The 11,812-nt window shown below is 52.5% G+C and overlaps 1 protein-coding gene across 4 annotated transcripts in view; it reads right to left on the bottom strand.

Moving 5' to 3' along the window:
- Positions 1-1,589: 1,589 nt before the first annotated feature.
- The window catches only part of psmc3 (proteasome 26S subunit, ATPase 3), a 51,115-nt gene continuing 40,892 nt past the window's right edge, over positions 1,590-11,812 (bottom strand). For all 4 annotated transcript variants that reach the window (XM_038807321.1, XM_038807320.1, XM_038807322.1 and 1 more), the window contains exons 9-12: positions 3,504-3,600; positions 2,798-2,943; positions 2,410-2,491; positions 1,590-2,273 (exon numbers count right to left, since the gene is read on the bottom strand). In XM_038807321.1, coding sequence (XP_038663249.1) covers positions 2,163-2,273; positions 2,410-2,491; positions 2,798-2,943; positions 3,504-3,600 — 436 coding nt within the window. In that variant the 3' untranslated portion in view covers positions 1,590-2,162. The remainder of the gene's footprint in view (positions 2,274-2,409; positions 2,492-2,797; positions 2,944-3,503; positions 3,601-11,812) is intronic.

Genomic DNA, 11,812 nt, shown 5'->3' with positions numbered 1-11,812 from the left:
CACTGCAATGAAGTTAGAGGCAACAGCAACAAGAAAGCCATTCACAAACCAAACTTTCCCCCAGGTCAAACTAGCAGCTGCTTTAGTAGTGAGACAGGGGCCAACAGCTGACGTTTGGGAATGGTTAGACTAGGTGCTAAGGAAGGGCTGGAAATGAGTAATGGCATGGGTGCAATCACTCTTTTTAATTTTTCCAATTATGGGGCAATTTAACGTGACCAATCCATCCACCCTGCACATCTTTGGGGTTTTTTTTCATAGAATTTAGTGAAGGAGGCCATTCGGCCCATCAAGTCTGCACCGGCTCTTGGAAAGAGCACCCTACCCAAGCCCACACCTCCACCCTATCCCCATAACCCAGTAACCCCCACCCAATACTAAGGGCAATTTTTGTCACTAAGGGCAATTTATCATGGCCAATCCACATAACCTGCACATCTTTGGACTGTGGGAGGAAACCCACACACACAGGGAGACTCCGCACAGTGACCTAGCGGGGAATCGAACCTGGGACCCTGGAGCTGTGAAGCAATTGCGCTATCCACAATGCTACCGTGCTGCCCAGGTTGTGGGGGTGAGACTCATGCAGACACGGGGAGAATGTGCAAACTCCACACTGACAGTGAGCCAGGGCTGGGATTGTACCCAGGTCCCCAGTGCCATGAATCAACCGTGCTAACCACTGCACCACCGTGCTGTCCCCGGCATAGGTGCAATCTCACATGAGGAATGAATCTTTCCCAGATTTACTTTGCACTGTATACATGTTAAAACTCACAGAATTCACTACTTTAAAAAAAATTCGCTTCAGTATGACTACTTATCCATATTATGTACAAAAATAATGTTTTTTAAAATAAATATGAAGCAGGACAAAGAATTAGCCAAGTTTTGAGTGTTTCTGATCTGGTTCAAAGCAATGTCTAAACAATGAAGCATCTCTCTCGGTGTCCTGTGTAAGGTACCTTCGCTGTCTAAGCTGGGCTCTGGAAGAGGAGTGAGATGGAAAAGCATTTCACACAATCAACTTCTTCCAGGATCTTTCCCAATTTCCCTCCCTCTCTTGATCCACAGAGTGCTGCTATGTTTAGAACGGGGCCCCGGTGTAAGTAAAGCCCATAACGCAAGAAATAGGGGTTAGACCCACTTGTTCAATTGAGCTCACTCCATTCACAGTTTGTGTTCCATGATGGGCTCAGTCCCATTATCCTCCCTCCCGATCCTCTCCAGAACACTCTTCCTTGCATCTCCCATCATCTAGTTAGGGGGGCTTTAACCTTGGGGTAAGAGCTCACTGTCACCATTTCCTGCTCCCTTTACCCATGTGCTTGTGTTCATTGTACCACTTCATTCCCTAAGGAAGCATGCAGGTCTGGGATGTACGAGTCTGTGTACTGTATTGAACTCAAGTGCAGTGCTACATGTGTATGGTCCAACTGTACAATATAGTGATGTTCATTTTGATGTACTGTTCATAGCCAAGGATTGAGAAAGTTTAAAGTAATAAATTGATCTGTTCAGGGAGTGTTTAAGATTGTAATATATACACTTTGAGCATTCAATTGGTCAATAAATTAAAAAGTAAAGCCACAAAACAAGAGTGTATTTATTTTGTTTGAGGTATAGAACTTTCCGAGTGTGCGTGAAACTGCTCTGGACTTCCCCATGGTCCAGGCAACGTGGACAGCGACACAATCTCCCCTTCGAGACTGAAGTTAACCAGTAGAAGTCGTAACACAGCCAGGGAGCTGCATTTCCTGCCCCAGGTGCAAGTTAAAACAAACCCAGCAAACTGGGCATGCTAGCTTATACCAACCCCTCTCACCGGGGTGGGGACTCTTGGGGCATCAAGATTAATTAAAGGTAGCAAACAAATTGCAAAATTGCCAGCTGGACAATGTACACTAGACTGCACCCACACACCAACTGAGCATAGCCACCATTTCCCCCATCGGCCCCTCAACTGCTGTTTCCTCTATACAGTTGCATGTGCAGATACCACCAGTACTCCAGATATTGGGCTAAGCCACGTCAATTAATGTGGGGGGAAAAAAATATCATTTTATTTTATACTGCTGCAAAGATTGTACAGTGTCGGATCCAAGTTAGTTAGAGCAGGAAGAGGCCTGTCTACTGCCCATCAGTCTCTTACTGCCTAATTTCTAGGCGTAGTATTGGAGGTTTGCCTTTTTCTTGGCTTGCACCTCCAGGATGCCCTCCATGTAATCTTCATGTGTCAGCTCCGTGGCCTCCCTGCGCAAAGCAATCATGCCCTGTCAAATTAAAAAAAACATCATTAGCGACACATTGTTCCGATCTCCGGGGGAATTCTCTATTCTGACACACTGTTCCCGATCACCGGGAATCCCTACCCAACACACTTTTCCTGATATCTAGAGTTATACTCACCGCTTCCACACACACGGCCTTGCACTGAGCTCCATTGAAGTCATCGGTACATCGAGCCAACTCCTCGTAGTTTATATCAGGACTGCAGAGGAATAATAATCAGTTATTAAACAGGTAGGACTAGCCCGATTGTTCCATGAAGAGTCAGCATGGACTCGACTGGCCAAATGGCCTTCTGTGCTATAAATCACTCTGTCTTTACCAGTACCTGGCTAAAGTACTAACCACATCTGTCAGTATATCTTTCCCAGTATCTACAAAACTCCTGGTTACAGATTGGCTGTATCACACAACGAGATGACACAGGGAGCAGTAACAGCTGGTAAATATATAGTGGGGGGTGGCAAAGGTCCATACTGACTCCCTCCTGAACACAGACTGCCCTCACCTTCTGTTCATTTTCCGGGAGTGAATCTGCATAATCCTTGCTCGTGCCTCCTCGTTGGGCATTGGAAACTCAATCTTGCGATCCAGTCTGCCAGATCTCAGCAAGGCTGAATCCAGGATGTCCACTCGGTTGGTAGCTGCAATCACCTGCAGGCAAATGGGAAAAAGGCAACTCAAACTACATTTAAACATCCAGAGAAAGGGATCACGTAAATACATACAGCATCAAGGATAGGAGTGGTCAAACATCTTTTGTGACAATCAATATGTGCGAATAGTAACTTTTGTGATGTGGTGAAACATTTCTCAGCCACTTCAAATGGATGGAACTATTAGACCAAGTGGGTAAAAACATTTGCTTTTCCTTTGTTGACCCTTCTCTTACTGTCAAGACCGTGGAAGATGCACTTGTATCAAATTAACAAAGTGGCCTCCACATTCCAGCAACAAGTACAGTTAGTGTATGTAATACATGGTGAAGTTTATTAACACAGAACATTTATATGTCCATGTGAACACTTACCCTGAGCTCTGCATCCACATACCATAGGCAGAAAACCAATATTTACAGGGGGCCCTCCCAGAGGACAGTCACACCCCACCCCCAGAATCTACTGATATTTGTAGGGAGCCCCCAGGATATGCCAATATTTGGAAGGGACATTATCACAAAGACAAAAAATCACATTTGCTTCCAATACATTTACCTTGACAAGGGTATTTGGTTGGAAGCCATCGAGCTGATTGAGAAGTTCCAACATTGTTCGCTGAACCTCACGGTCCCCAGCCTTTTCACTGTCAAACCTGTAACACATGATAGAGTGTAACCCCACTGATATTGTTCAGGTAATATAGCACTGACACTGCAACCCCTCTGTCCATGGCACAACAGTCACACCCCTCGCAATACAGCACCAATACCTTCCCAGATAATGCTCCTCCCACCACAGAGACCCACCCTCTGCTCAAAATAGACAAGACACCAAAGCTTGACAGCAACATCCACTGTATCACCAGGACTCTTTCTCCAGCTCCCCCCCCTCATCCACCACCACCACTACGCGCACACATACAGCAGTATAGGAAGTAGAGTAGCAACACAAGTCAGTCATTCAGCCCTTCGAGCCTGTTCTGTCATTTGATAAGATCATGGCTGATCCGATTGTGGATTGTGGCCTTAACTCTACTTTTCAGTGTCCCCATAAATCTTGATCACTTGTCAATCCGGAATCAATCTAACTCAGCCTTGAATAAATTCAATAATATTAATCTTCATTGTAGGCTTACATTAACACAGTCATGAAGTTACTGTGACAATCCCCTAATCGCCACATTCCGGCGCCTGGTCGGGTTCACAGAGGGAGAATGCAGAATGTCCAAATAACCAAGCACATCTTTCGGGATTTGTGGGAGGAAACTGGAGCACCAGGAGGGAACCCACGCAGTCACGGGGAGAAGGTGCAGACTCCACAGACAGTGATCCAAGCCATGAATCAAACCTGGTACCCTGGAGCTGTGAAGCCACAGTGCTAACCACTGTGCTACCATGCCACCCAATGAGCCACTATCCATTGCTCTCGGAGAAAGACAATTCCACAGATTAACGACTCTCAGAGAAAACATTTCTCTGCCAAACAATGCCCTTATTCCTACACTGTGTCCGCCAGTTCTCATCTCCCCCATAAGGAGAAACATTCGTCAGGTATCCACCCGATCAGGTCACTCAGGATCTTCCATGTTCAATAAGATCATCTCTTATTCTTCTGTACCTGATGGATGCAAACCCAGCCTGTCCAACCTTTATTCCTCAGAAAGTCTTTCATCCCAAGAATCAGTCAAGTGAACCTTCTCAGAACTGCTTCTAATGCATAGAACAGCACAGTAGCATTGTGGACAGTGTCCCTGGTTCGATTCCGGCTTGGGTCACTGTCTGTGCGGAGTCTGCACATCCTCCCCGTGTGTGCGTGGGTTTCCTCCGGGTGCTCCAGTTTCCTCCCACAGTCCAAAGATGTGCAGGTTAGGTGGATTGGCTATGATAAATTGCCCTTAGTGTCCAAAAATTGCCCTTAGTGTTGGGTGGGGTTACTGGGTTATAGGGACAGGGTGGAGGTGTTGACCTTGTGTAGGCTGCTCTTTCCAAGAGCCGGTGCAGACTCGATGGGCCGAATGGCCGCCTTCTGCACAGTAAATTCTATGAACAGTACAGCACAGTACAGGCCCTTCAGCCCACTATGTTGTGCTGACCATTTGTCCTAATCGAAGATCAACGTAACCTACCTCCCTTCAATTTACTGCTGTCCATGTGCTTGTCTAAGAGTCACTTAAATGTCTCTAATGACTCTGACTCCACCATCTCTGCTGGCAGTGCATTCCACACACCCACCACCCCTATACCTTCCTCCAATCACCTTAAAATTATGTCCCCTCGTGACAGCCATTTCCACCCTGGGGAAAAGTCTCTGGCTATCCACTGTATCCATGCCTCTCATCACCTTGTACACCTCTATCAAATCACCTCTCTGCCTTCTGCGCTCCAGTGAGAAAAGCTCGAGCCCCCTCAACCTTTCTTCATAAGACATACCCTCCAGTCCAGGCAGCATCCGGGTAAATCTCCTCTGTTTATTTTTAAAAATAATTTTTGTTGAAATTTTTACAAAATATAAACACCTTAACTTTATTAACATACAACCGCGGTAACACCCCATGAACAATACCCCGCAGCTTCAAGAGCAACTTCAAACAAAAGGAAAGAACAAAAACAAAGAAAAAGAAAAAAGGGAAAAACAAAAAAAAAAGAGAGATAGCACCCTCCACACACCCATGTGCACAGTTCTCCCTCCCCCCAATCCTTACCACCCTCCCCCCCACCGGGTTGTTGCTGCTGTCGGCCTATTTCCCTACCGTTCCGCCAGGAAGTCCAGAAAAGGCTGCCACCGCCTGAAAAACCCTTGTACTGATCCCCTCAGGGCAAATTTCACCCTCTCCAATTTAATGAACCCCGCCATATCAGAGATCCAGGCCTCCACGCTTGGGGGCCTCGCATCCTTCCATTGGAGCAAGATCCTCCGCCGGGCTACTAGGGACGCAAAGGCAGAACACCGGCCTCTATCGCCTCGTGCACTCCCGGCTCCACCGCAACCCCAAAAATTGCGAGTCCCCAGCCTGGTTCGACCCTGGATCCCACCACCCTCGACACCGTCCTTGCTACCCCCTTCCAAAACTCCCGCAGCGCTGGTCACGCCCAAAACATATGGGCGTGGTTCGCTGGGCTCCCCGAGCACCTAGCACACCTGTCCTCTCCCCCGAAAAACCTGCTCATCCCCGACCCAGTCATGTGGGCCTAATGCAGCACCTTGAACTGTATGAGGCTAAGCCTCGCACAGGAAGAGGAGGAATTCACTCTCTCCAGGGCATCCGCCCACGTCCCCTCCTCAATCTCCTCCCCCAGCTCCTCTTCCCATTTCCCCTTTAGTTCCTCCACCGAGGCCTCGTCTACCTCCTGCATTATCCGGTATATGTCCGAGATCCTCCCTCCTCCGACCCACACCCCCGAGAGCACCCTATCCCGCACCCCTCGTGGGGGCAGCAAGGGGAACCACTCCACCTGCTGCCTGGCAAACGCCCTCACCTGGATGTACCTAAACATGTTCCCCGGGGGGAGCCCAAGCTTCCCCTCTAACTCCCCCAAGCTCGCGAACCTCCCCTCCACAAACAGGTCCCTCAACCTCCTGACCCCTGCCCTGTGCCAGCCCAGAAATCCGCCATCAATGCTCCCTGGGACGAACCGATGGGTCCCCCGTATCGGGGCCTCCATCGAGCCCCCCATTTCTCCCCTGTGCCGTCTCCATTGCCTCCAAATTTTGAGGGTAGCCGCCACCACCGGGCTCGTGGTGTACCTCGTTGGAGGGAGCGGCAACGGCGCCGTTACTAGCGCTTCCAGGCTCGTGCCCACACAAGACGCCGCCTCCATCCTCTTCCACGCTGCCCCCTCCTCGTCCATTACCCACTTACGCACCATCGCTGTGTTGGCCGCCCAGTAGTACCCACAGAGGTTGGGCAACGACAGCCCCCCCCTGTCCCTGCCTCATTCCAGGAACACTCTTCAAACCCTCGGAGTCCCATGCGCCCACACAAATCCCGTGATACTGCTGTTGACCCTCCTAAAAAAGGTCTTCGGGATAAGGATGGGGAGGCACTGGAACAGGAACAAAAACCTCGGGAGCACCGTCATCTTGACGGACTGCACCCTCCCCGCCAGTGACAGCGGTAACATATCCCATCTCTTAAACTCCTCCTCCATCTGCTCCACCAATCTTGTGAGGTTGAGCTTGTGCAGGGCCCCCCAGCTCCCCGCCACCTGGACCCCTAGGTACCTGGAACTCTTCCCTGCCTGCTTCAATGGGAGCCTACCAATCCCCTCCTCTTGATCCCCCGGATGCACCACAAACACCTCACTCTTGCCCAGGTTCAGCTTATACCGCGAGAAACCCCCGAATTCCCTAAGAATCCTCATCACCTCCGGCATCCCCCCCACCGGGTCCGCCACATACAGCAACAGGTCGTCCGCGTACAGCGACACTCGATGCTCCTCCCCACCCCGCACCAGGCCCCTCCAGTTCCCTGACTCCCTCAGTGCCATGGCCAGGGGCTCAATCGCCAACGCGAAGAGCAAGGGGGACAGGGGGCACCCCTGTCTCGTCCCCCGATGCAGCCGAAAGTACTCCAACCTCCTCCTATTTGTGGCTACACTTGCCATCGGGGCCTCGTAGAGCAGCCTCACCCACCGGATAAACCCCTCCCAAACCCAAACCTCTCCAACACCTCCCACAAGTACTCCCATTCAACCCTATCGAAGGCCTTCTCCGCGTCTAATGCCATCACTATCTCCGCCTCCCCTTCTACAGCCGGCATCATAATGACGTTGAGGAGCCTTCGCACCTTTGTGTTCAGCTGCCTTCCCTTCACAAACCCAGTCTGGTCCTCATGTATGACCCCAGGCACACAATCCTCTATTCTCGTGGCCAGGATCTTTGCCAGCAGCTTAGCATCGGCGTTCAGCAGCAAAATCGGCCTATATGATCCACATTGCAGAGAGTCCTTGACCCGCTTCAGGATCAAGGAAATCAGCGCCCGTGACATGCTTCGTTGCCTCCCTTGCCTCGTTAAAGGTCCGGACCAACAGGGGGCCCCAACAGGTCCAAATACTTTTTATAGAATTCAGCCGGAAACCCATCCGGCCCCGACGCCTTCCCCGACTGCATGCTCCCTATCCCTTTGACCACCTCCTCCAGCTCGATCGGCGCCCATAGTCCCTCCACCTGCTCCTCTTCCACCCTCGGAGATCGCAACTTGTCCAGGAAGTGCCCCATTCCACCCTCCTCCACCGGGGGTTCAGACCGGTACAGTTCCCCATAGAAGTCCCTGAAGACCCCATTGACATCTACCCCCCACCGCACCACCTTCCCAGCTCTATCCATCACTCCCCCAATCTCCCTGGCCGCGTCTCGCTTCCGGAGCTGGTGCGCCAGCATCCTGCTCGCCTTCTCCCCATGTTCATACACCGCTCCCTGTGCTTTCCTCCACTGGGCTTCCGCCTTTCTGGTCGTCAGTAGGTCAAATCTGGCCTCTCCCCCAGCAATCCCTCCTCTGGGGCCTCCGCATATCTCCTATCCACCTGCACCATCTCCCCTATCAGTCTTTCCCTTTCCCTCTGCTCCCCCCTCTCCCTATGGGTTCGGATGGAGATCAATTCCCCCCTCATCACCGCCTTTAATGCCTCCCAGGCCGTCCCCACCCGAACCTCCCCGTTATCATTGGCCTCGAGGTATCTCTCAATACACCCCCGGACCCTCCCGGCCACCTCCTCATCTGCCAGCAGCCCCACCTCCATGCGCCAGAGCGGACGTTGGTCCCTCTCTTTCCCCAGCCCGAGGTCCATCCAGTGCGGGGCATGATCCAAAATGGCAATGGCGGAGTATTCCACTTCCTCCACCCTCGACACCAGCCCCCTGCTCAGGACAAAAAAAATAAATCCTCGAGTAGGCCTCATGTACATGGGAGAAAAACGAGTATTCCCTGGCCCTTGGCCTCGCAAACCTCCAAGGGTCCACCCCCCCCCCCCCCCCATCTGGTCCATAAATCCCCTCAACACCTTAGCCGCCGCCGACCTCCTACCCGTCCGGGACTTGGATCGATCCAATGGGGGATCCAGCGCAGTGTTAAAGTCTCCCCCCATGATCAGGCCCCCCGCCTCCAGGTCCGGAATGCGGCCCAACATACGCCGCATGAACCCCGCATCGTCCCAATTTGGGGCACAAACATTCACCAACACTACCCTGCAGCTTGCCACTCACCATCACATACCTCCCGCCACTGTCAGCCACCACCTTCAACGCCTCAAACGACACCTTCTTCCCCACCAGGATCGCCACCCCCCTTACTCTTCTCATCCAGCCCTGAGTGGAATACTTGGCCCACCCACCCCTTCCTCAGCCAGACCTGGTCCACCACTCTCAGGTGTGTCTCCTGGAGCATGGCCACATCCGCCTTCAGTCCCTTCAGGTGCGCAACTACTCGGGCCCTTTTGACCGGCCCATTCAGCCCCCTCACATTCCAGGTTATCAGCCGGATCCGAGGGCTCCCTGTCCCCTTCCGATTAGCCATACCCCATCCCTTGCCCACCCCCGGCCAGCGTCCCACGCTCTGCCAGCTTCCCACGGCGGCACCTCCCCCCCTCCAGCACCCCCTGCGTCCTCCAGCTCCTTCCTGACCGTTTCAGCAGCAACCCGGTTACCCCCCCCCTCTACAGCACTCCCGTGAGCCAGCTATCTTCTGCTGACCCCGGCGGCTCCCGCCCTACTTTCGGCTCCTCCCAACGTGGGACTGCCCCTCCTCCATTGTGCCCGTCAACGAGTCCACCCTCCCCCCGCTCCTGCGCGGGAAAAGAAAACACGCCCCCTCCCTCTCCCAGCACGGGGACCCCACAGAAAGCCCGCGCTTTCGCCCTGCCGGGCCCCGCCTCCTCCAGGGCCACTCCCATTGTCAGTCCCCCCCACCAGCTCCCCGAACACCCCGTTTACCCCTCTGCCTGAACCCGTCCACCCAACCCCTGCTTGAAAACCCATAAAGAGAGCACCCGTACGACATCACCCCACCCACCCTAAAGCCACCCCACATCTTACCCTAAACCCAGCAAATACAAATACAGTATAAATAAATACAGTATTATACAGCATCCCCCATCAGGGGGACCCTCAGTTTGAGTCCAGTTTCTCGGCTTGCACGAAGGCCCATGCCTCCTCCGGGGACTCAAAATAGTGGTGTTGATCCTTATAGGTGACCCACAGACGCGCCGGCTGCAACATTCCAAACTTCACCTTCCGTCTGTGGAGCACTGCCTTCGTCCGGTTAAACCCGGCCCTCCACCTCGCCACTTCCGCACTCCAATCCTGGAAGATCCGCACCTCCGTGTTCTCCCATTTACTGCTCCGCTCCTTCTTGGCCCACCGGAGCACACACTCACGATCCACGAACCGGTGGAACCTCACCAACACCGCCCACGGCGGCTCATTCGGCTTGGGCCTCCTAGCCAGAATTCTGTGGGCCCCCTCCAACTCCAGGGGCCCCTGGAAGGACCCAGCCCCCATCAGCGAGTTTAGCATCATCACCACCTAGGCCGCAAGCTCCGACCCCTCCAGCCCCTCCGTGAGGCCCAGGATCCGTAAATTCTTCCTCCTCGACTGGTTGTCCAGCTCCTCGAACCGCTCCTGCCATCTTTTATGGAGCGCCTCGTGCATCTCCACCTTCCCCACCACGGCCACGACCTCGTCCTCCCTTTCGGAGGTCTGCTGCTGCAGCTCCCGGATCGCAGCCCCCTGGGCTGTCTGGGTCTCCATCAGTTCCCTGTTGGTTACCTTCAGGGACTCCAGCAGCTCCACATTCAGCTCCTGGAAGCAGCGCAGCAGAGTCGTCTGCTGCTCCTGGACCCACTTCCTCAGCTCCTCAAAGCTTTCGCCGGCTGCCATTTTGTTTTTCGGCTCCCGATTTTTTCTAGGTGTTTTCGTCGTCTATTTCCTCTCTGCCCCGCTCCTGGTCCGGACCATGGGACCACTGGGGCGACTCCTGGCCTCTTCCCCCGTCGGGATTTGCCTACTCAGCTCCTTTGGGGGCCTTTAAAAAAGCCCCGAAGTCCGTTAATCAAGGGAGCCGCCGAACGTGCGGCTTAACTGCGCATTGCCGCCACCGGAAGTCGTAAATCTCCTCTGTACCCTCTCCAAAGCATCCACATCCTATAATGAGGCGACCAGAACTGGACACAATATTCCAAGTGCGGTCTAACTAGGGTTTAATAAAGCTGCAGCAAAACTTTGCGGCTCTTAAACTCAAATCCTCTGTTAATGAAAGCCAACACACCATACGCCTTCTTAACAACCCTATCAACCTGGGTGGCAACTTTGAGGGATCTATGTATGTGGACCCCAAGATCCCTCTGTTCCTCCACACTTCCAAGAATCCTGCCTTTAACCCTGTATTGAGCATTCAAATTCAACCTTCCAAAATGAATCACTTCACATTTATCAAGGTTGAACTCCATCTGCCACTTCTCAGCCCAGCTCTGCATCCTGTCAATGTCCTGCTGTAACCTGCAACAACCCTCAACTCTATCTGCAACTCCACCAACCTTCGTGTCATCGGCAAACTTACTAACCCACCCTTCCACTTCCTCATCCAAGTCATTTATAAAAACCACAAAGAGCAGAGGTCCCAGAACAGGTCCTTGCAGGACACCACTGGTCACCAACCTCCAGGTGGAATACTTTCCATCCACTACCACTTGCTGTCTTCTTTCGGCCAGCTAATTCTGTAACCAGACAGCCAAATGTCCCCATATCCCATGCCCCCTAACTTTCTGAATGAGCCTACCATGAGGAACCTTATCAAATGCCTTACTGAAATCCATATACACATCCACTGCCCGACGTTCATCAATGTGTCTCGTCACATCCTCAAAGAATTC

The sequence above is a fragment of the Scyliorhinus canicula genome, chromosome 9, assembly GCF_902713615.1.
Source record: "Scyliorhinus canicula chromosome 9, sScyCan1.1, whole genome shotgun sequence".
NCBI classification, from domain to species: domain Eukaryota; kingdom Metazoa; phylum Chordata; class Chondrichthyes; order Carcharhiniformes; family Scyliorhinidae; genus Scyliorhinus; species Scyliorhinus canicula.
The sequence above is the reverse complement of the archived record's forward strand: the minus strand, read 5'-3'. Positions and strand labels throughout refer to the sequence as shown.